The following is a 25,347-nucleotide window of genomic DNA, read 5'->3' on the forward strand; positions in this document are numbered from 1 at the left end:
ACTTATTGCAAGCATACCAACAAGTTGAACTGGATCTGGAATCCAAAAGTATGTGGTTATTAACACCCAACTAGGATTGTTTACGTATATCAAAATGTCATATGGAATATCATCAGCACCAGGGATATTACAAGGAATAAATGTGGGATGTTACTGAGATGACATTATCATTAAGGTTTGTGATGTCGCAGAACACCTAACGACCCTGGAAAAGGTACTAGCCAGGTTAGAAAAAGCTAAAGTTAGATTGCGTCAAGACAAGTGTCTTGACATATTTGGGGTTCACAATTGACCACAAAGGAGTAAGGATGGATAGAGCGGGCACTGAAGTTGTTTGCAGTGCTCCCTCCCCATTGAACTGAGCAAAGTTGCAATAATTTTTGGGGTTAGTTAATCGTGATCAAAAACATATTCCTAACATGCCCATCCTTTGAAGCCCACTAAACTAATTATTAAAGAGAGATTATAAATGGTGCTGCAATGATGAAATGGACAAGGCTTTTAATCATTTGAAAGAATGGTTGACTTCATGATAATATTCTTATTCACTACGAGCTAGATAAAAAAGTGACCTTAGCTGATGATGCTTCACCAGTTGGCCAAGGGGCACAAACCACATAAAAAGGAACAACCAGTGGCATATGCGTCCTGCAAAATAAATTATGCACAAATAGAAAAGGAAGGACTGGCCATTATATTTGGTCTTAAATGATTTCACCAATACTTGTACATACAAAGTTCACTTTGATGAACAGTAACAAACCACTGAGTTTAATTTTAGGACCAAAGAAAGGTATATCAATATTAGCGCCGGCAAAAATCCAAAGGTGACGATGGAGCTCGTGGTGTATGATTATGATATAAAACATCGCTCTGCAGACAAGAATGGCCATGTGGACACATTACCACACTTACCCCTATCGATGACAGAACAGACAGAATGGAATATCAATTGGACGGCAGAAGCCACTCCCATCATCCAAGAACAACTGCGTCAATTATCAATCATATCTAAGACCATCAGCCAAGAAGTAAGAAAGGAGGCTACATCGCCAAAAGTTATGGACCTCACCTTGAATGGGTAGCCAGACGCCGAAAGCATCACCCCCAAGCTGAGGGTGCTTTACACAAGGAAAAATTAAATATCTATTGAAGAGGGTTGCCTGTTGTTGGGGACAAGAATGATCATTCCAAAAAAAAAAATGGCAGAAGGTTTTACTACAGGAACTCTATGCCAATCATCCCGGAATGGTATGGATAATGGGCTGGTATGGATGATGCATGACTGGTGGCCAGAAATTGATAGGGACATTGAACAGTTGGTATAGTATTGCTACATCTATCAAGAAATGCATTTAAAGGCACCTCAACCCAAAGCATGGAAATAGCCATCACAACCATGGCATAGGATTCACATTGATTTTGTTGGGCCATTCTTGGGATAAAACTTCCTGATTATTGTGGACGCACACTCCAAGTGGCCAATTGTGTTGATGCAACCAACAACTACAGGAAAGGCCATCAAGAAATTATGCTGGGTGTTTGCAGATTATGGATTGCCAATACAGCTGGTCTCGGACAATGGGGCTTAATTTGTATTGGATGCTTTCAAGCAATTCCTAAGAAACAATAATGTGAAACGCATATTATTGGCACTATACCACCAAAGTACCAGTGGGGAAGCAGAGCGTTTTGTACAGACTTTTAAAACGGCAATGAAATCCAGAAAGTCAAATGGAGTATCATAGAACCATAACATTGCAGATTTTCTGCTGTCATATAGAACAATGCCGCACTCCATCACAAATGCATAACAGTGGAACTGATGTTTGGATGCAACTTAAGAATGAAACTTACTGCAGTACACCCAAATATCGGACTCTGCATCCAACAATCAACATCACCAAACAAATCAACCAGATCTCTAGAGAGTGGAGAACCAGTACTCGTAAGAGACTATAGGCAAAATAAGGAGACTTGGGTAAGAGGTGTGCTCTTTTTTTTTCATTATTGTAGCCGTGCACTACTTGTAAGAAGACACACACATACCTAGTGTAGTCAGGTTAAGCTCTGAATTTATTAGGGCTCAGGCCTGACTTTTATACTTGCACTGTTCCCGCCGTGGCCCCCCCCCCCTTGGATAATGTCACAACCTGCATCACAAAAGCGGGTTTCCCGCACGTGGGGATTTTCCGGCATAACAATGCCCTTCTTCCCCATGATCTGTCCCTGTCTGTTGGCTGCGCTGGAAGACCAGTGCCATTTTGGGGGCACTGGCCTTCAAGCTGCCCTTGGGTTTTCTTGTTGGGGCCAGTGTTGCTGCGTGGGCTGCTGGCCTTTGGTTGCACTCGCCGGCTCCATCACTGCCGCGGTGGGCTGCCACATTGAACCCCCTTTAGAACTGGCGGTCTCGTCCTTGGTGCCCAGAGGCAAAGTCTAGTCTTGCAGGTCTTTGGGCATTGTTGGTCCTCGCGCCTGGCAGATGGAAGCAGTGCCAAGTTGCCCACTTTCGTGTCTTATATTTCACTTTCAAAAAAAATTCTTTTTGCTAATAAAATTGTATAGCTCGTCGAAAGAACCAAAGACTTGTTGATCCAAACCAAGGCTTTTATTAGCAAAAGACAGGAGCTCTTCACAGGTGGCCAACCAGTCCGAAATGATCTGACCTGGCTAGGGACACAACCCTTTAAGGCCCAGACAATAGGCGGAGCTTAGCTCTCAGCCAATCGCTGTAAGTACAGTCTAGATACAGTAACTATGTACACTATGTGCATTGGTGATAGATCTGTATAATCACAATTTCATCCTCAGTACCTTTTCAAAAATTACAAGTTGGAAGTATGAAATAAGACCTGAAATGACTCTACAGGTCAGATGAAGAGAGAAACTGATTAAAAGTTTCAGGTGGCCCCCCTCCCTCCCCCTCCCCCTCCCCTCCCTCCCCCTCCCCCTCCCCCTCCCCCTCCCCTCCCTCCCCCCCTCCCCTCCCTCCCCCTCCCCTCCCTCCCTCTCCCCCTCCCCTCCCGCCCTCCCCCTCCCCCTCCCCTCCCTCCCTCTCCCCCTCCCCTCCCTCCCTCTCCCCCTCCCCTCCCTCCCTCTCCCCCTCCCCTCCCTCCCTCTCCCCCTCCCCTCCCTCCCTCTCCCCCTCCCCTCCCTCCCTCTCCCCCTCCCCTCCCTCCCTCTCCCCCTCCCCTCCCTCCCTCTCCCCCCTCCCTCTCCCACTCCCTCTCCCCCTCCCCTCCCTCCCCCTCCCCCTCCCCTCCCTCCCCCTCTCCCTCCCCCTCCCCTCCCTCCCTCCCCCTCCCCTCCCTCCCTCTCCCCCTCCCCTCCCTCCCTCTCCCCCTCCCCTCCCTCCCTCTCCCCCTCCCTCTCCCCCTCCCTCTCCCCCTCCCCTCCCTCCCCCTCCCCCTCCCCTCCCTCCCCCTCTCCCTCCCCCTCCCCTCCCTCCCTCCCCCTCCCCTCCCTCCCTCCCCCTCCCCTCCCTCCCTCCCCCTCCCCTCCCTCCCTCCCCCTCCCCTCCCTCCCTCCCCTCCCCTCCCCTCCCCTCCCTCCCCTCCCCTCCCTCTCCCTCCCTCCCTCCCTCTCCCTCCCTCTCCCTCCCTCCCCCTCCCCCCCTCCCCCTCCCCTCATTGGACCCCTCATCTCTCCCAGCACCAGGTTTGTTCTGTTATAAATAAAGTTTGGTTCGCGGAGTCCGGTTATACCATTCCTCTAATAGGGATTTATTAAAATACAGATGTTGAAATGTAACAATAACTCTCTTTCACACTAAACAAAGAATGTAGTTAGGATTTGAATATATATAGACTAATGAACAATACCTCGCTGACTTGTTTTAGAAGCAGAAGCAGTTAAATTGCGGGTCGTTTGCCAGGAACATCCCCCCCCCCCCAACCCAACCCAACCTGGCAGTGGGACTGGCCGGGCCGGGCCGGCGCGATCATGGCGGCCAGTTACCTGCTGGAGACTCAGGAACATTTCAAGCTGAACGGCCGCACCAAGGAGTTCTCGGCCCACACGGCCAAGGTGCACTCGGTGGCGTGGAGCTGTGATGGGCGTAGACTCGCCTCCGGCTCCTTCGACAAGACAGCGAGTGTCTTTGTGCTGGAGAAGGACAGGCTGGTAGGGGCAAAGGGAGGGTGGGGACCACTCTCAACAACCTCCCCCTCGGCAGTAGCCCCCCAACTATCTTCTTCCCCCCCCACCCGGCATCAGCCCCCTACCCTCTCCCCTCCCTCCCCACCCCCACCCGGCATCAGCCCCCTCCCCTCTCCCCTCCCTCCCCCCTCCCTCCCTCCTTCCCTCCTTCCCTTCCTCCTTCCCTTCCTCCTTCCCTTCCTCCTTCCCTTCCTCCTTCCCTTCCTCCTTCCCTTCCTCCTTCCCTTCCTCCTTCCCTTCCTCCTTCCCTTCCTCCTTCCCTTCCTCCTTCCCTTCCTCCTTCCCTTCCTCCTTCCCTTCCTCCTTCCCTTCCTCCTTCCCTTCCTCCTTCCCTTCCTCCTTCCCTTCCTCCTTCCCTTCCTCCTTCCCTTCCTCCTTCCCTTCCTCCTTCCCTTCCTCCTTCCCTTCCTCCTTCCCTTCTTCCCTTCCTCCCCCCTATCCCCCTCCCTCCTTCCCTCCTTCCCCCATCCCCCCTCCTTCCCTCCCTCCCCCCTATCCCCCCTCCTCCCTCCCCCCTATCCCCCCTCCTCCCTCCCCCCTATCCCCCCTCCTTCCCTCTCTCCCCCCTATCCCCCTCCTTCCTCCCCTCCTTCCTTCTCTCCCCCCCACCTTCCCCTCTCCCCACCCCCCCCCCACCTTCCCCAGGGCAGCCGCGCAGCCATCTCCTTTGCACAGCCCTTTAGGGTATCTTACATGAATTCTCCACCCTTGAACTCTGTTCAACCCCTCTCCTGTTGACCCCTGATAATCTATCCCCTCACTGTCAACTCCCCAGCCCCTTTCATCATGCAGGCATCCTTCCCGCTTCAACACATTTTTAATTCATTTTTTTTTAGTGTTTCATAATTTGTAATACATTTTCCAATAAAGATAAGATTAAAGGGAATGCAGAACTGGATTGAAAATGGTTGTAAAAATATGCACAGCTGACTACATGCATTGAAGTATTGCTGAGCCATTAAAATTTCTGAATGCAGGTAAGTTTTGGAAATGCTGGAATCTGAAGTGAGGGCAGGGTGAGAAGAGCAGGACTGGGGCCTATGTGGGATTGGTGAACCAGGGAGAGACAGAAGATGGGCAGGTGCCAGACAAGGGGAGAAAGAGGCAAGAGAAACAAAGTGGTCAGGTGGAGAAAGATTCGTCCTACCATACAAGACATAGGCTGCTAGTAGTGGAATCTGACAAGAATAGAAGATAGTCTCAAGAGATGGAACTGATTGTGTTAGTGGATTATTGGAGATTTATTGTATTTTTAAATGTTCAAGTTATTCTCTAAGATTAATTCTTTGTGTTTTTTTCAGGTTAAGGAGAATAACTATCATGGACATGGTGATAGTGTAGACCAACTCTGTTGGCATCCTACTAATGCTGATCTTTTTGTGACTGCTTCTGGTGATAAAACTGTTCGAATCTGGGATGTTAGAACTACGAAATGTGTTGCTACTGTCAACACTAAAGGTACTTTCTTATAGTAGGTTTTATCAACGCAGTCGTACATTAAAATCAAGTGGCTTATGCATTTCGGAATAGGGAATGATTGTTTTGATGAATCACTTTTAGGGAAATAAAGTCACTTGGCATCGGTATAAATAATTGTTATTTTCTATGTATTGCGTTGCTATCTCAGGACTTTGGAAAACACAATATAGCTATGGAAGACTTGCTAACCTTTGTGGAGTAATTGAGAAAGATGGGTCCTTCAGAACACTGAGTCGAGCACAAATCCTGCCCTAGCCTTTATTGCCCATGCATCCCACCAACTACTCCGGCATCAGTGCCAATGGCTGCCTGGCTGGCCTCTAGATCTAAGAATTTCTGATTTAAACCTCTTTACCTTTTTATCATTTTTATTCTCTAAAATGTTTTTAACATTTATCCCTTCATCAAGATGTCTGAGTAGATTAGGAATGTTGATGAATACTCCGTTCTGTTATAAAAAGCCAGGAGTTGTTCCCTTTCTTCCTTGAAGAGTATACAATTTGGTTTATATGACCTATTGCAATAAAGAGAAGATGTGCAATGTTCCTTGTTTAGAAACTGGAAGTATTTTTTCAGGTGAGAATATTAACATCTGTTGGAGTCCTGATGGGCAAACAATTGCTGTCGGAAATAAGGATGATGTGGTAACTTTCATTGATGCGAAATCACACCGGTCAAGAGCTGAAGAACAGTTTAAATTTGAAGTAAATGAGATCTCTTGGAACAATGATAATGATATGTTTTTCCTGACCAATGGCAATGGCTGCATCAACTTACTTAGGTAATATAAATGTTAAACTTTTCTAAATGGGCTGATGAAAATATGTATAATAAAACTGATAGGTTATTATGATCCTGATATGTGGCCTCTTGAGCTGTATGTCATTTTCTCTTTGTATGTTTGAATAATTCATTTTCAGTCTTTGCATAAAGTTACTACAGTATTGTAGAATCTGTTTTTGACCAAATTATAAGTTGTGTGTCTTCTGTTTGTTTGTGATGCTTTATTTAAATGTGGTGTAATGATGTGAATCTTTCCCTAATATATTGGTGTGAAAGTCAGCCCGCACTGTAATAAAATAAACAGCAGAACCAATTAAGCAGACAAGTTTCCTTTATTCAGTCTTGTAAACGCTAATGGGAGTGAGGGGAACAAAGGATTCTCTCCACTGATGTGCAGTTTTATCCCTTTTTTATACACCTTCAAATAGCGGTCTGTGTAAAAATAACATCACCTTCAAATAGGGGTCTGTGTAAAAATAACATATAATTTAAGAAATAACATCACCTTCAAATAGGGGTCTGTGTAAAAATAACATATAATTTAAGAAATAACATCACCTTCAAATAGGGGTCTGTGTAAAAATAACATATAATTTAAGAAATAACATCACCTTCAAATAGGGGTCTGTGTAAAAATAACATAATTTAAGAAATAACATCACCTTCAAATAGGGATCTGTGTAAAAATAACAATTTAAGAAATAACATCACAATATTCAAACAAATTTGGGAACCGTACACGGAACACAACAGAGAGGGCCTACCGCGGACCTCCACCACCTAAAATGACAGAATGAGAAGGAGACGAAATGAACTGAACCAGGGTGTAAAAGTAGATGACACAATTTTCTTGTTTATTTTCATTGTGTGATGACATTGTTTAATGGGTTTAATGTATTGTATATGTTGAACGTTTAGTGGGTGGGAGGGGGGGTGGGAAGGAGGGAGGGGGGGGAGGGGGGGAGGGGGGAAGGGGAGAAAATTACACTATATATTCAAGAGGAAAATGTTTGTGTATTTTGGTCAATATGGTTCATAGTGTGAAAAATAATTTAAAAAAAAAAATAGGGGTCTGTGTGAGACCCTACAAGTTTCACACAGCTGGTGATTCCTGTTTTTACGACAATATGTTCCCTTTTGGTGTCTGCAGACAAGCTAGCAAAAACTACTTTTATTTAGTCTTGCTACATTATTTCTAGTGTTAGTTACTATCTAACTACAGCAAAGGGAAGGTCACATTAGACGACAGTCACATTCTCACCTATGTAACAAGGCAACTATATTCATTAACACTTTGTTAAGCACATTTGTTAAACTTGTTCTTTCACATTGGTTAGCATCCATTCATGCTGTGCCTCTGTAGCCTTGTGGATTTTGAGCTTGGTGCTCTACAGAATTTCTAATTTGTAGTTTTTCTATCTGCTTTTATTAAGTTGCTGCTGTTTACTTGTGAATGAGGATGGGTTGCTTCATTTTTTTTTCCCTTTTTGATGAGGTTGATGAGTCAGAAATGACAATTTGATTTTCCCTCAATATATTGGACAGAAAACTGCAGCCTAAATGAGCATCTCACTACCTTGCTGTGTAGCCTGTTGCTTGTTTAAAAACATAGGGGTAAATCTCTCACTGAGGTTTAACATAGATCGGCCTACAACTGGATCATGAATGGAAGTTGCCAGGGCACTAGGATACTTGGCCTAATGCTGTCCATGGATGAATGTGCTGCCCAGTTGGACTTCTCATGGAATCCACTGTCGCAGACAAACTTTCTCAGACCTCGGGCCTGATTCACATACATGTTGCTTGTTGAAATCAATAGAGCAATATGTTGTCAGGACAGGATAAGTTTTTATTTAATTAAGAGTTTAAATGATTTATTTCAGCCTTTTAATAACTTCAATTCTTAATTGGTCCTGTGTAGAAATCACAGACTTATAAATTTTCATTGGTGAATGGCCTTCAGTTGTCACTACAACAGGCTTTTGTGTTGAGAGAGGCACTAGACCTCATTGAATGTGCTACGAGTTAGTGTCCAAGTGGGAAACTAAACTGGACCAAGCTAGAGGAAACCGCAATGTCTATGGTGCAAATGACTGATGAATTTGAGGTTGTGCAATATTTGCAGCAATACTTTTAATTTGTTGCAAAAGATAACAGTGAATTGCATGTTATCATCTATTCCAAGGTTAAGACAAGCTTTGAGGGTAGGGGCATATGTGGAAGCAGCTTTTGTGGGTAGAGTATAATCCTTCAGATGTGGTGCTCTCAGGAAAGAAATGCATCATTTCTAGCCCTTCTATAAATATAAATTTGCTTGCAGAATGAATATTTGTGTATTTTGTGTTCTTCTTCTTTGGCTTGGCTTCGCGGACGAAGATTTATGGAGGGGGTAAAAAGTCCACGTCAGCTGCAGGCTCGTTTGTGGCTGACCAGTCCGATGCGGGACAGGCAGACACGATTGCAGCGGTTGCAAGGGAAAATTGGTATTTTGTGTACAAAATTTTTAAAAGTATTATTATAATCATATCTGATCTTGTCTTTTACCACAATAAAATGAGATTTACGAAGTAATTTGTTGAAATTTCTAAATATTTTTTACTTTTATTTTTCAGTTATCCAGAGTTAAAACCTATTCAGTCAATCAATGCACATCCTTCAAACTGTATTTGCATTAAATTTGATCCAACGGGCAAATACTTTGCTACAGGAAGTGCTGATGCGCTGGTCAGTCTTTGGAGTGTGGATGAACTTGTGTGTGTAAGGTGCTTTTCTCGGTGAGTCAGCTTTGGAACACGTTCAAAATATTGACTGTTAACAGGGTTGAAAATGAACAAGATAATACTGCATTAAATGTACAAACGAGGATGCTGAAGCTGTTTAGACATGTAAACATACAGCATGGCCCACAAGTCTGCTGCCCAATTAACCTATGTACCCCTGTACGTTTCGAATGGTGGGAGGAAATTGAACCCTCCAGGGAAAATCTGCGGCAACACATGGAGAATGTACAAACTCCTTACAGATAGCGCGGGATTCGAATCCCAGACCCGATTGTTGGTGCTGTAATAGTGTTGAGCTAAGCGCTACACCAACCATGCTGCCCTGTTATGTAATACTTAATTCTCTTGCTAAATATTCTTTGCTGGCTTGAAGTGTCTAAGAAATTAAGTTGCAACTCGTGACATCTAAGGCAGAGTTATCAAGAGATATTAAAAGGCTCTAAGTGGTAATGCTGGGCTGCAGAGACTGCGGTTTTATCAATAAAGTAAAACTTTCATTTTAAAAAATACTCAAGTCCAGCTGGATATACATTATTAATTCAAAATAAATTCAGATCCTGTTCAGAAAGGCATATTATTAAACTAAAAATAGGATTACATAAAGTCTGATTGTATTGCATGATTTAAATGGTGTATACAAGATCATTTCAGTTGTGCTTGTTTTAATTCTGTGGTTACTTCAGTGGATACAAAGAAAGAACTGCAGAAAGAATGAAGGTCATGCGAAAATAGCAGGAATGGATTTTCTCATTCTTGTGCTTTATTTAAGTCTGTGAATCAATAACTGACAGACAAGCTTTTAGAAATAACATAAAAAGCAGAACCAGAAATGGGCATTCTCTGCCATTCAACGAGATCATGACGGATCTTTTACTTCAGCATCACTTTACTGCACTACCATAATATTTAAATTCATAAATTTATTTCTTAAATATAGTGAGCCTCCTGTAGATTTTGGATAGAGAATTTCAAAGACTTTGTATTCTGGGGAAAGACATTTCTTGTAAAAACACAAAAATGCTGGAGTAACTCAGCAGGTCACAGCAATCATAGGAGGTTAAAAAAAAAAAACTTGTTTAGGGCCTTGAGCCTTTTGCTTAGGGCCTTGAGCCCTTCGCTTAGGGCCTTGAGCCCTTCGCTTAGGGCCTCGAGCCCTTCGCTTAGGGCCTCGAGCCCTTCGCTTAGGGCCTCGAGCCCTTCGCTTAGGGCCTCGAGCCCTTCGCTTAGGGCCTCGAGCCCTTCGCTTAGGGCCTCGAGCCCTTCGCTTAGGGCCTCGAGCCCTTCGCTTAGGGCCTCGAGCCCTTCGCTTAGGGCCTCGAGCCCTTCGCTTAGGGCCTCGAGCCCTTCGCTTAGGGCCTCGAGCCCTTCGCTTAGGGCCTCGAGCCCTTCGCTTAGGGCCTCGAGCCCTTCGCTTAGGGCCTCGAGCCCTTCGCTTAGGGCCTCGAGCCCTTCGCTTAGGGCCTCGAGCCCTTCGCTTAGGGCCTCGAGCCCTTCGCTTAGGGCCTCGAGCCCTTCGCTTAGGGCCTCGAGCCCTTCGCTTAGGGCCTCGAGCCCTTCGCTTAGGGCCTCGAGCCCTTCGCTTAGGGCCTCGAGCCCTTCGCTTAGGGCCTCGAGCCCTTCGCTTAGGGCCTCGAGCCCTTCGCTTAGGGCCTCGAGCCCTTCGCTTAGGGCCTCGAGCCCTTCGCTTAGGGCCTCGAGCCCTTCGCTTAGGGCCTCGAGCCCTTCGCTTAGGGCCTCGAGCCCTTCGCTTAGGGCCTCGAGCCCTTCGCTTAGGGCCTCGAGCCCTTCGCTTAGGGCCTCGAGCCCTTCGCTTAGGGCCTCGAGCCCTTCGTTAAGGCAGCTGAACAGAGGGTTGGGGAAAGATGAGCACAGGCAAAATGTGATAATTGAACATGTGCAGGAGGACAGGAGCAAAAAGGTAAGAATTGATCGGCGAGGTGTGTGGCTCTATGAATTTAGAGCTGGAGGAAAGGAGATGGAAAGAGAGACATTCAGAGCTAGAAGAAAGGAGACATGGGGATAGGGAAAATGAGAGAGATGGGGGATGAGCTAATGGAAACCAGATAAGATGTGGATAATGCAATCTCGGTGGAATGAGGTTTTGTTCCTCCAATTCGCAGGAGATCATAGATAGCAATGTTGGCATGGGAATGGGATGGGGAATTAAAATGGGTTGCCACTGGGAAATCCCCGCAATTGCAGAGTTCAGAGCAAAAGTGTGCATTCTACAAGTCTGTGCCTAGTCTCTTCTATGTCAAGTTGGCCACAATAGGAGCACCGGATGCAGATTCATGTGAAGAGTTGCTTGCAAGGATTGTTTGGGGCTGCAAATAGGGGTGAGGGAGGATGTGTATCTGCAAGTCGAGCAGCTCCTGTGGTCACAGGGGTAGGTGCCAAATGGGATTGGAGCAGTAGACGCAGTCATGGAGAGAATGGTCCCAATGGAAGGTGGAGAGGGGAAGATGATCAAGGGATCATATGTAGGTGATGGAAATGCAGAGGCTGGTGGGGTGTGTTAGGTAAAAACATCATGAGCTGGGAATGTAGAGGGAGTCACCCAGTGCTGGGCCGTAACAAGATGCAGTTGTGACCTTGTACTCTCAAGATAAGAGTGGTGATGACAAATTGATGTGCAGGAGGCTAGCAGAGAGGGACAGCAACAGTTTATTCATTGGACAATGTCATGGTATGATAATTTACTAAGTACGTATCCTAAGGTATATAAAAAAACACCACTTGCTGATAATGGCAGAATGCGCCTTCTCCAACTAACACTGTTAGTTGCAAGTGTTACAATCCGGCAATAAAGAACAAAGAACCTTGATTTCGACTCAGTCTGGTGTTTGCTCACTCATTCATGAACAAAGCAGACCTAACAGGTGGAAGGGGCCAGGGCAGATATATGGGTAATGGAGGATATCCAGGTGAGAGCTATGTTGATGGAGGAAGTGGGGATGCCACATTTCTTTGAAGAAGGAGGACATTTCAGATGATCTCTCATAAAGCCCTTGTCCTGGGAGCAGATAGGACAGAGATGAAAGAATAGTGAGAAAGAAATGGAATCCTTATATGTGACAGTGTCTGAAGAGGTGTAGTCAAAGTAGCAGTGGGAATTGGTGGGTTTGTAGAAAATGTCTGTTGAGAGTTTGTGTCCTGAGATGGAGACAAAGAGATTGAGAAAGGAGAGAGTGTTGCTAGAGATGGACCAAATTAATTTGAGGTTGGGTGAAAGTTGGCAGCAAAGTGGATAAAGTCAACAAGCTCATCATGGGGGCATGAGGCAGCACTAATGTAGTCGTCAATGAAGTGGAGGAAGAGTTAAGAAGCCTTGCCTGTGTAGGCTTGTAGCATGGACTGCTCCACCTAGCCAATAAAAAGGCAGGCATGGCCGATGTCCATGTAATAGCTGTGGTTACTCCTTTGACTTGGAGGAAGTGAGATGAGTCAAAGGAGAAGGTATTGAGGATGAGGACAAGTTCTGCCAGCTAGAGGAGGGTGATGGTGGAGGGAGACTGGTTGGGTCTGTTGTTGAGGAACAAAACCTATCAATTCCAATTTTGTACTTATTTCGCTGTAACCTTTTTTTCTCTCGTGGCCATTACTTATCCCAGTTTTACTATTTGTCTCCATACAACATGGTTTCCATTCCTTTCTTTCTCCCTTCCTTGTCCTATTCCTTCTCCTCTTCTGTCCCCTGTGTTCTCTACCAGCCCAGCACCCACACCTTGTATCTATCTTTAATGGGCAACCCATTATTTTGAAACTGACCCCAAGCCAATTAAAACCTCAATCCTGCATTAAACTTGACAAGCTCTTTCATAATCTCTGCATGCGCTGTAATTGTAGTTTACACAAAAATGTGGGAGAAACTCAGCAAGTCGTGCAGTGTTATTTATGTAGCAAAGATATATAGCCAACCTTTTGGGCTTGAGCCCTTCATCGTAGCTTGAGCTATGGTGGGAGTGAAAGGCAGGGGAGGAGCACAAGCCCACAGGCAAGAGGTCATAAGTGAATGTGGGTGAAAGGGCACAAGGAAAAAAAGCTAAGAAATAGAGGGAGAAGATAGTTCTCTGAATGGAGAGGGAAGGGGGAGGAGAACTGGAGGAAAGGTAAGAGGGATAGGATGGAGAGGGAGACAAGGGAATGGTCTAATGGAAACCAGATAAGTCTATCTCAATGCCATCAGATGGGTTGGGGGGTGGTGGGTGCCCCTTCAATTTGCAGGTGGTCTCGGTTTGACAGAGTACGAGGCCATGGACAGACATGTTGGCGCATGAATTGGGGGCCAAATTGAAATAGCCTCTGGGAGAGATCCTCATCATTGCTGCAGACAGAGCGGTTTATTTATTAAAAAAAAATTGACTGCCTCATATTTAACCATGGGAATTTCCATTCTAAATCATTCAAGATTGCTCCCCCCTCAGCTACCATCAATTCAGCCCTTCCCGGATCTACTCCATTTCCTGCACATCAGTCCTAGCCCCCTCTGCCCCTGATGTAATGACAGGATTCCCCTTGTCACCTACCTTCTTCCCAGCCTCCTAATCCAACATATCCTTCACAATTTTCATCACCTACCAAATGATTCCACAGACACATCTTCCCCTCTCTGCATTCTATAGGGACCACTCCCTCTGTGACTTCCTCATCTATTCATACCTTCCCACTAATCAGCCCTTTGGTGCCTATCCCTGTGACTGCTGGAAGTGCTATACCTGCACCCACACCTCCTCCCTCAACACCAATTTTGTGCCCCAAGCAATCCATCCAAGTGAAGCAACACCATGTGAATCTGCAGAGGTCATCAACTGCCTCTGGTACTCCAGTTGGTATTCCCTACGTCGGAGAGGCCGGATGCTAACTGGGAGATTGTTTCATTGAGCATCTTAGCTCCGTTCACAGCAATGGCGGAGATCTCCCAGTGGCCAACCTTTTTGATTCCGCGCCCCATTACCCCAACGACTTGTCTGTCCATGGCCTCATGCACTGCCAAACTGTGGCCACCCACAAATTGGAAGAGCAGCACCTAATATTTTGTCTGGGCACTCTCCAACAAGATGGCATTAACATGGACTTCTCCGGATTCTGTTGGGCTACTCCCTTATCTCCCTCTCTTCCTCATCTGACTCCTTTCCACCAGCTCTCCACTCCCTTCACTCTCTATTCAGAGATGTCTCTTCCCCTATCCTTTTTCGGCTTTTTACCATATCCACCTATGACCTCTTGCCTGTGGGCCTGTGCTCCTCCTCCCCCCCCCCCCCCCCACCACCATTTTCAGGTCCCTACAATACTTTTTGCTTATAACTTGACAAAGGGATCAGACCTGAAATATTATGTATCTATCTTTGCTACATAAAGAATACAGTGCGACTTGCTGAAATTCTCCAGCATTTTTGTGCAAGTTCTTTAAGATTTTATTTTTCAATCTCCATTTCCTAAAGTAGAAATTTAGGCAGTCTGCTTAATCACTCCTTGTATCAGGCAAATGCCATTGAAGAATCAATCTGATAAATGCTTACTTTACTCAGTTAAAGGTATAACCTTCCTTGAGCAGGGAGACTGGACCTGTACACAAATGTGGTTTCATCAGAGCCAATTGCCTTAAATCATCTTGCTAATAAAGGCCCCCATATCATTTGCCTTTTTATTGTTTGCAGTATCTGCATTTTAACTTTCTGCCATTCATGCACAAGGATGCCAGGATGTGCAAACCTCCCTAAATCCTGTTTTATCAACATTTGTCCCATTGTCTATGCCAACTGCTGGAACAGACCCATCAATTCCAATCCTGCACTTGCTTCACTGCAATCTATTTTCAATCACATGGCTATTACTTATCAGAGCATCACCATTCATCTCCTAGCAACATGGGCCCTATTCCTTATCTTCCTCCTTTTCTTGATTAATTCCTTGTCTACCTTCTACTCTATTCTTTTCCCTTCCTCCGATCAGAGTTCATCTTTCTCACCCTGCCTTTACTCCTATCACCTCCCAACTTCTTACATTTTTAAAATCCCCAACATCCCATACGTTTTCCCTCATTATCTGTCAACCTGTGCTCCTTCTGACCCACTCCACCCTTTTCTTCAGGCTTCTGTCCATTTCTTGCTGTTCCTGATTAAGGAATTTAGCCTGAAACATTTACTGTCTATTGTCTTCCATGGATGTTGCTTAATCTGCTGAGTTCCTCCAGCATTTTGTGTGTTGCTCCAATGAGCTACCAGTGAGCATATCTTTTGGAAGAACACCTGCAGGAAACCCATGCAGAAAATTGTCCAAATTCTAAGCAGACGACACCAGAGGTCCGGATTGGAGGTGTGTCTGTGACCAGTGTGGTGAAATGTTGATAATTTTTGCTTACCACATCTTAACATTTTTTTTACTGAAGTTCTTTTCCTTTATTTCCTGCAGGCTTGACTGGCCTGTAAGAACGTTAAGCTTTAGCCATGATGGAAAAATGCTCGCATCAGCTTCTGAGGATCATTTCATAGACATTGCAGAAGTAGAAACTGGTATGTATCTTCAAATCAATCTGTGCTGTTAGTTGGTGATCAATACCATTATTCTCGGTGTTAAATGCCTTTTGAAGAAAGCTTGTGCCTTTACTTTAATGCCTGGCTGCCATTTTAGAAAGCTTTGTTGATGTAGACTTGGGTAAATATAGCTTGCTGATGGTTGATGAAAAGTTTGGTTGTCTCCGTTAACCTATTGCAACAGAATTCTAAAATAATTTAATATAATGTCTATTTCCAATAGGTGAAAAGTTATGGGAGGTGCAGTGTGACTCGCCTACCTTTACTGTAGCTTGGCATCCGAAGCGACCTCTCTTGGCTTTTGCATGTGATGACAAAGATGGCAAGTATGATAACAGTCGGGAAGCTGGAACTGTTAAGCTCTTTGGGCTCCCTAATGATTCGTAAAATAAATTTATGAATTTTGTTGCTGCTTCCCAAAGGCATGCAACATGAGCCATGTTTTGGACTCAAATTTCTTCCTTTCATTGTTGGTTGAAACTCTAGAAAAAGAGTTTTTTTTTTATATACTATGAGTACATTTTGAATTTGTCTGGTAATACTTAATGTGGAAATGTATTGTTCTTGAGTGACCCTGTACAAATTTTGTATGAATGAAGCTTTTTGTGATTAATTTATGCATGGAATGCTGAAAATAAGCAGGCAAACAGTATTTCACAAAAAAAATAGAGCTGAAATTAAGTTAGTTGATTATTTTCTACACCTGAAATGTCACATACAAGATGCCAAATGCATGCCTGTTTAGTTTGTTTTATATTCAATTTCCTGTTTATTTGGGCTGTAGAGAATGGAAAAAGCTAATATCAATGAAATGCAAAAGAGGTTATTCACTTGCCAACCAAGCTACTGAATATCAAAATTGCAGTAAATTCTTATTACATATTTGAACTGTTTGAATTTCTTTGTTTTTACCTTCACTCGTCTATTCAGATTTTGAGGTGGTTTAACTTGATATGTATTTAATTACTCGATGTTCTAGGAACATGATATTAAAAAGGTTTCCTTGTCTCAAATTCAGTTTTTAACACTTTAGATCAAATTCACCTTTTTTTTGTTTACAATGCTAATTAGCTGCAGTTTTTTGGCAGTGAAACACAAAAGTATGGCTATACTGTGATAGTAAAAACACAAAGGTGCTGGAGGACGTCACACAGTATCCATGTTTTTGGCTTTTGGGGGAGATTTTACTTGTGGCAGGCAAAGCCACAACCTTGTAGTTGAGGGGAAAGAAATTTTAAAGCGATGGGATAGTGTGGAATTGGCACCAGCTATCAATTCAGAGGGGTACCAGGATTTTCAGAGATGAAAAAGACAGCTTGTATTCAGAATATTGATAGATTGAGTGAAAATTGTATGTTGTTCTAAAGTGTCTTTGTTTAATTTTTGAAATAAGATGCCGATGAAAAACATTTGGCTCTAACCTGACTTTTTAAGGTTCATGTTAAGAATAAATATTTTCATTTACTTGTTTTGAATAATTACTTCCACTTTCTTTTGTGTGCACTTTTAAGTTATAAACATGATCATTGTCATACAATTATACTAACAGGATTTAACTCCCTAGTGTAAAAAAGAAAGGGTGAGGGAAAGGAGAATAATTAATATTAATTAGTGTGGGAAAACACTTTCTTTTTGACTGTTTATAACATTCATAATAAAGTATTTTAGAAACTGCAGTTGCTGAAATCTTGAGTAATCAATGAGAAATTAAAGGGACTCAATGGGCCCCTCCGTGGAGAGAAATGGACAGTCGACGTTTCAAGTCAGGACCCTTTTACAAGACTCTTGTAAATGGATAAGACTTATTTAGTGTCTTAATATTATTGTAATGGAACATTGTTGTCTTGGATGTTAAAGCAAATACAACCTGTTTTAACAAGGTGCAATGTTCAGAAGCAGTGCATGATGGTGAGTAAACTGCATGATGGTGAGTAAACTGCATGATGGTGAGTAAACTGCATGATGGTGAGTAAACTGCATGATGGTGAGTAAACTGCATGATGGTGAGTAAACTGCATGATGGTGAGTAAACTGCATGATGGTGAGTAAACTGCATGATGGTGAGTAAACTGCATGATGGTGAGTAAACTGCATGATGGTGAGTAAACTGCATGATGGTGAGTAAACTGCATGATGGTGAGTAAACTGCATGATGGTGAGTAAACTGCATGATGGTGAGTAAACTGCATGATGGTGAGTAAACTGCATGATGGTGAGTAAACTGCATGATGGTGAGTAAACTGCATGATGGTGAGTAAACTGCATGATGGTGAGTAAACTGCATGATGGTGAGTAAACTGCATGATGGTGAGTAAACTGCATGATGGTGAGTAAACTGCATGATGGTGAGTAAACTGCATGATGGTGAGTAAACTGCATGATGGTGAGTAAACTGCATGATGGTGGGTAAACTGCATGATGGTGGGTAAACTGCATGATGGTGGGTAAACTGCATGATGGTGGGTAAACTGCATGATGGTGGGTAAACTGCATGATGGTGGGTAAACTGCATGATGGTGAGTAAACTGCATGATGGTGAGTAAACTGCATGATGGTGAGTAAACTGCATGATGGTGAGTAAACTGCATGATGGTGAGTAAACTGCATGATGGTGAGTAAACTGCATGCTCCCTGGAAAGAATGTGGAGAAGTTTTTTTTTAAAATTCAGACCTTTGAGGTCAGAACACTGGAGTATTGGGGTTATGTTTGAAGTAAACATAATCAGGGATGGAATAACTACATTAAATCTTTAAGATTTAATATGCTGATGAAGAATGGCATGAACATTAAATTAGAGGGAGAATGCAGATTAATAGAGAGATAGAATAAACCATTCAACGGGCCAAAAAAAATCTTTTTGTAACAACATGCAAAAAAACTAGTTTGAGGGTCCCAGGCAATGGTCACATAGTGACAGAACAAACCAAGACAATGAAGAATAATGTTCCATCAGCAAAAAAAGAAATGGATTGAATTAAATACAATTTAAATGTATGATTAAAATGACAAGGAGTGAAGTAGCTCAGTGGACTCTTAGCTGAAATATACTTTCAAAGTGATATAGGGTCAGATAGACTGAAAGCTCAACCAGTTGGAAGATGATTTGTAGCCAACAGAATACAGCATGTGAAAAAGACACATCTGTCACTCAAGATGAACCTTTGTGGTTTCCAGGAACAGTCTGTGACCATCATCTTTGCTAAGAATTGCTTTTTTTGTACTGGGTGCAATTTATTTAATAAATCTGTGTATGCAACCAATATATGCAGAGCAATTTTATGTCAAAGCCCCCCCACGCTGCCCCCCAACTGCATTCTCATTACTTGCACTTCTCAAATGTATTCCCTTTTCAGAGGTTTTGTATTTAATTTTGTTCTGCTAATGAATAAGACTCTTGACTTCATTTAAATTGAATCTCAAACATTAAACAAATTAAACATTAATAAATTGTTAAATCTTGAACTGAGTGTTTGGAATCAGGTTATGGTATCAAAATAATAGATCATCGATCCAGGATGCAGGGAAGAATTATTTTCATTGAAGGTGATAAATTTTTGAAATTTTCTACTCACTGAGATATGGAGGCTTTGTAGCTGAGCATATTTAAGACAGTTGGAAATCAGTTGATTAAGGAGTTCATGCAAGAAAATGCTGTTGGAGTAAAAGATCAATGATAATCTTGTAAGATGGAGCGTGGTCAATTCCTGCTTCTATTTATGTTGCAGAATAAACTAAAGTAGAAATATTACTGAATAAAAAAACTCATAAAACTGTTGGAATGTATCTTTGTTAAAAATACCAATGTGAAGCAATTTAAAAGTACAAGGGAGCTCACTATCTGCATATTCAGCTTGAGAGTTGAAAATACCAGTATCTGTGAACTATTGATGGGAATGAAATCATACTCCAAATGAGGGAAACACTTCCATGAGTTAAACAATACATTTACATGCCTGGTTAGACAACCTGATCAAAAGCAATTACGATAGAAGGAAAGTAAACAAGGTACACAAGTTCCATGCATAGCCCATTAAGATCCTCCTTTCATGAACTTGCCTTCTTCAATTTGTCATCTTTGACAAAGATGGAGTTTGTATTTGTGGAGTCCCTTTTCTAATTTGGAGCCGATGAAGCTGTCTAAAAGGATTGGATTTCCATCGTTTTGTTTTCTTAGTTCAATGTGGCCTTGGTGAACAATTTTCCATATTTTATGGCAAATTGGTTGCTTTGGAGTTCAGGAAATGCACAGGGAATTAAGTCCTGTAAACATGTACAATTCTTGATTGTGTTGTGATACTTCACTAGTTTGCCAGAAGATGGCAGCATGTACTTTATAATAGAGGACAAAGGCTATACATGTAAAAAATCAACAAACAGAATTTTAGTTATGGTTATTTCTTTCTTTCTTTCTTTGGCTTGGCTTCGCGGACGAAGATTTATGGAGGGGGTAAATGTCCACGTCAGCTGCAGGCTCGTTTGTGGCTGACAAGTCCGATGCGGGACAGGCAGACATGGTTGCAGCGGAAAATTGGTTGGTTGGGGTTGGGTGTTGGGTTTTTCCTCCTTTGTCTTTTGTCAGTGAGGTGGGCTCTGCGGAATTCTTCAAAGGAGGTTGCTGCCCGCCGAACTGTGAGGCGCCAAGATGCACGGTTTGAGGCGATATCAGCCCACTGGCGGTGGTCAATGTGGCAGGCAACAAAAGATTTCTTTAGGCAGTCCTTGTACCTCTTCTTTGGTGCACCTCTCTCACGGTGGCCAGTGGAGAGCTCGCCATATAACATGATCTTGGGAAGGCGATGGTCCTCCATTCTGGAGACGTGACCTACCCAGTGCAGTTGGATCTTCAGCAGCGTGGATTCGATGCTGTTGGTCTCTGCCATCTCGAGTACTTCGATGTTATGGATGAAGTCGCTCCAATGAATGTTGAAGATGGAGCGGAGACAACGCTGGTGGAAGCGTTCTAGGAGCCGTAGGTGATGCCGGTAGAGGACCCATGATTTGGAGCCAAACAGGAGTGTGGGTATGACAACACAGCATGGAAACAGGCCATCTTGGTCCTTCTAGTCCACACCGAACCATGTATTCACCTCTAGTTCCACCTACCTGCACCTTGCCCATAGCCCTCCATGTGCTCCTTCAATTTACAGGTAACCTTGGTTTGGCAGTGCATGAGGCCATGGACAAACACGTTGTTGTGGGAGTGGGGCTCAGAATTGAAATGGTTGGCCTCTGGGAGACCCCTGTCATTAAGGGATACTCCTGCCTAGCTCTTTAGCAAACATCACCCTTCCACACCTCCAGGGGAAACAGAAAACATGGCTAAGAGGCAGCATTTAAATTAAAAAAACACATTGTTTCTGAAGGTAAACTGTAGAAGACTAGTCTGGTGCAGGAGCATCAGAGCGATATAAAGTGGCAGTGGGTTGAGAGGCTAAACCTTTGTTTTTTCCACTCAAATACCACAATAAGTAATCTTGTCTAGTTTAATTATATGATATTTTGTTCTCTAATAGTGAATTGTCTTTCTTCACTTTTCATTATTGTTAATGCAATTTGAAATGTATTAAAGGTCATTGGGCAATCGGAACCAAAATTTTGCCGAGTGAAACACGATAGGTTGCAAGTGCTGTGATTTGACTAAACACACTAAAATGCTGGAGGAACTCAGCCAGTCTTTTCAGCTATATTGCCAATGTTTTGGGCCTGAGCCATTCTTCAAAGAAAAATCAGAAAAGGCAGAGCGAGCATATATCAGAAAGTCTCAGAATGCAAACAATGGGGGAGGAATCCAGACCAACAAAAGGTATTAAATGGATATGATAAGGGACTAGGTGAGAATTTATCATGAAAGGAGAGATGACGAGCGTGGGGAATTAACGAAAGCCATCCTGTTGGAGGGTGCCCAGTTGGAAGATAAAGTGCTATTACTCTAATTCGTTGGTGGTCTCAGTATGGCAGTACATGAGACCATGGACAGACATGTTGACAAGGGAATGGGGCAGGGAATTGAAATGGGTACCTACTGGGAGACCCACCTATTGTGGCAGACCGAGCCGATGTGCTCAACAAAGTGATCTCCCAGTGTCCAGTCTCCAATGTAGCGGAGACCACAGCGGGAGCACTGGATGCAGCAGATGACCTGCAGATTTACAAGTGAAATGTTGCTTCACTTGGAAGGACCATTTGGGGCTGCGAATGGGGGTGAGGGAGGAGGTATGGGGATGTGAAGCATCTCCTGCTCTCACAGGCTAGGTCCCAAGGGGACGATTTATGGGAAGGGACGAGTGGACACGGGAGTCATGGAGGGAGAGGCCCCTGCAGAAGACAGAGTGGGGAGGAGGGGAATATTTGTCAAGTGGTGGGGTCCTGTAGTAGGTGGCGGAAATGGCGGAGGAGGATGTGTTGGATGTGGAGGCTGGTGGGGTGGTAGGTGAGAACAAGGGGAATCCTGTCTCTGTTGTGTATGGGGGGGGGAGGGGGTCAGGGGAGATGTGTGGGTAATGGAGGATATGTGGTGAGTGCTGAGTTGATGGTGGTAGAGGGAAAGCCACGTTGTTTGAAGAAGGAGGACTCCTCTGATGATCTGGCATAGAAGTCTACATCCTGAGCACAGGTGCGACGGAGACAGAGGGATTGAGAGAATGGAATGGAATCCTTACAGGGGAAGAGGTGTAGGTCTCCTGAGATGGAGACAGAGAGATCAAGGAAAGGGAGAATGTTGTTAGAGATGGACCAAGTGAATTTGAGGTCAGGGTGGAAGTTGGCAGGTAAGGGTGAGGACAAGTTCTGGCAGCTGGAGAGGGTGGTGTTGGAGAGGGACTGATTGATTTTATTGTCCAGAAAGAAATGAAGGGATTTGAGGCCTTCAGTAAAGGGGATGGAGGTTGTATAGGGATTGGATGTCCATGGTAAATATGAGGTGATTGAGTTCAGGGAACTTAAGTTGTTGGAAGTCATGGATGATGTGTGAAGTGTTCTGGATGTAAGTGGGGAAGGACTGGATCAAGGGGAACAAGGTAAGTGGAGATCAGTTAGGTGGGGCAGGAGCACGTGGACACGATGGGTCTGCCAGGACAATTGGTTTTGTGGATCTTGGGTAGGAGATAGAAACAGGGGGTATAGGGTTGGAAAGGTAAGGTTGGAGGCCATGCCAGGGAGGTAACTGGAAATGATGAGTTCAGAGATGCTACGTGATACAGTGGTTTGATGAGTTTTGGTGGGATCCTGCTGGAGGGGTAAGTAAGAGGAGGTGTCTGAGAGTTGTCATCTAGCTTCAACCAGATAGAGGCCATGGTACCAAAGCCCTTTGTTTCTTTCTGGAGAATAGAACCAACCAGTCCCCCTCCACCACCACCACCGTCCTCTGAAAGAATTTATTCTATCCCTTAATAATTTCACCTTTGACTCATCCCACTTTCTCCAGGTTAAAGGGATAGCCATGGGGACCCACATGAGCCCCAGCTATGCTTGCCCCTTTTTTGTTGGCTATGAGAAGCAATTCTTGCTACACCTACACAAGCAAGGCCACTCAACTCTTCCTCCTCTACATCGATTACTACTCTAGTGTTGTCTCGTACCTATGATGAGCTTGATGACTTCATCCACTTTGCTGCCAACTTCTATCCCAATCTCAAATTGACGGACCATCTCTAACAACACTCTTCCTTTCCTCGATATCTCTGTCTTCCATTTCAGGAGACAAACTCGACAAACATATTCTATAAACCCACCAACTCTCACAGTTACCTTGATTACAGCTCTTCTCACTGTCCCCTGCAAGGATTCCGTTCTCTCAATTCCTTTGTTCCTGTCACATCTGCACTCTGGATGAAGATTTCCATGCCAGATGTTATAACCTAGACCAGTAGCAATAGACATTCACCAAGATAATCATATCTTTTAAAAAAAATTAATAATAATACAAAATCTCATTTAATTCTAAACAACCCCACTATGCACAAAAAATATATATATATTGTGTGTGTGTGTGTGGCAGATCCCAAACCTTTACAACTTAGGGACAATTCTGAAAAGTCAGTTTTAAAGATCACTCTTAGAAATCTGTTGTGTTGAAATTCAGGGTCGTTAAACTGTTGTTAAAAATGTAAGACTCAAATCACCTCATATTTACCATGGACATCCAATCCCTATACAACCTCCATCAAACTTCTCAAAGCTCACAAATTCTTGTAGAGTTTATTTCAGAGAAATGTTACTTCATACAATTTTTTCTTTTACAAATTCCCCTCTCTTGCACAGAGTTTAATGAAACTTGTGATTTACAATGCCAGGCAATGAAGTGATCATTACAATGGCTGTAATACAGATACACGATCCTTTATCCAGAACCCTTGGGGGGGACAGTGTGTTTCAGATTTTTCTGGATTTCAGAAAGCCAGATTTAAGCTCACCCAAATTGTGCTGTCGTATCCACCCCCACCCCTTCTATTCACCCTGCTGTCTCCCCCCACACCCCCTCACCTGCCCGATTCACGCTGCCGGTCTCCCCCCTCACCTGCTCAACTCACGCTCCTGGTCTCCCGGACTCCCAACTCGTTCTACCGGTCTCTCGCCCGCCCGACTTCCGCTGCCAGTCTTCACCCCCCCCCCTCTCCTGCCCGACTCGGGCTGCTGTCTCTCTCCCCACCTGCTGGATTTTGGAGCTTTCCTGATTTTAGATGTCCAGATAAAGGATCGTATACCCGTAGTACTGTTTTCTCTTGACCAATCAGTTATTCAAAGACACTGATTCTGTGTTCCTTCCCTGACAAGGGAGAACACAACAGCACCTTTCTCACTGAAGGTTACTGCATCTCTGACCTCAGATGAAAACTGGTTCAGAATTTTAAAGATGCTTTCTGGAAGTGTCCCAATCACATGACATCACCATTGCCTCTGAAGTTTCATTTTTTCAAAAATATAAATCATGGCAGATGGGTTCTGCTTATTTATACAGGTGTCTATTTAGCAAACATTCATTCTCTCAGGTTTTTCAATGGAGAACAATAACCAAACTTTCTACTGCTCTGAAGTAGCTGATAAACTGTTCTTTTGAGCAAACAGTGTTTCAACAGAATAATCACCTCTGGCTTTATGACTGAACTGAACATTGATATGTTTCTTGTATTTTCTGCTTGACAGTCTCTGTATCTGCTTCAGAATGGTGCTGAGTGTGTCTTTGTGTGCATGTTTCCAAGTTTCCAACCCACAAGATTAATCATAGCATAATTCTGTAGCAAAGATCATCAGAGATGTCCTCCTCCTTCAAACAATGTGGCTTTCCCTCTACTTCCATTAACTCAGCACTCACCTGCATATCCTGCATTATTTGCACATCTGCCCACATGCAACAAGGACAGGATTCCTCTTGTCCTCATCTACTACTCCACCAGCCTCCCCATCCAACATGTCCTCCTCTGCCTTTTCTGCCACCTATATGTATTCCCCTCTCATCCTCACTCCACCCTTCACAGGGACTGCTCCCTCAGCACCATTCGGGGCCCCAAACAGTCCTTCCAAGTGAAGCAACATTTCACTTGTGAATCTGCAGAGGTCTTGTGGTGCTCCAGCTGAAAAGACTGGAGCAGACTAGGAGATTGCTTTGTTGAGCACC

The 25,347-nt window shown here is 43.9% G+C and overlaps 2 protein-coding genes across 7 annotated transcripts in view; one reads left to right on the top strand and one right to left on the bottom strand.

Moving 5' to 3' along the window:
- thoc3 (THO complex 3) overlaps nucleotides 1-17,197 on the top strand; it is a 52,583-nt gene extending 35,386 nt beyond the window's left edge. For 5 of the 6 annotated variants that reach the window (XM_069898736.1, XM_069898737.1, XM_069898735.1 and 2 more), the window contains exons 3-7: nucleotides 5,460-5,616; nucleotides 6,214-6,418; nucleotides 9,033-9,194; nucleotides 15,612-15,712; nucleotides 15,957-17,197. In XM_069898736.1, coding sequence (XP_069754837.1) covers nucleotides 5,460-5,616; nucleotides 6,214-6,418; nucleotides 9,033-9,194; nucleotides 15,612-15,712; nucleotides 15,957-16,120 — 789 coding nt within the window. In that variant the 3' untranslated portion in view covers nucleotides 16,121-17,197. Of the gene's footprint in view, nucleotides 1-3,900; nucleotides 4,123-5,459; nucleotides 5,617-6,213; nucleotides 6,419-9,032; nucleotides 9,195-15,611; nucleotides 15,713-15,956 lie in introns of those variants that run through there. The other variant, XM_069898734.1, reaches the window with a different exon arrangement.
- Nucleotides 10,258-13,140, bottom strand: LOC138742923 (protamine-like protein). The gene is made up of 3 exons (XM_069897803.1): nucleotides 13,119-13,140; nucleotides 12,078-12,213; nucleotides 10,258-11,026 (listed from the first exon to the last, which is right to left on the bottom strand). The coding sequence occupies exons 1-3, from the start codon at nucleotides 13,138-13,140 to the stop codon at nucleotides 10,258-10,260; spliced, it is 927 nt and encodes a 308-aa protein (XP_069753904.1).
- Nucleotides 17,198-25,347: the final 8,150 nt, after the last annotated feature.

Source organism: Narcine bancroftii, chromosome 9 (genome assembly GCF_036971445.1).
Source record: "Narcine bancroftii isolate sNarBan1 chromosome 9, sNarBan1.hap1, whole genome shotgun sequence".
Lineage (NCBI taxonomy): Eukaryota > Metazoa > Chordata > Chondrichthyes > Torpediniformes > Narcinidae > Narcine > Narcine bancroftii.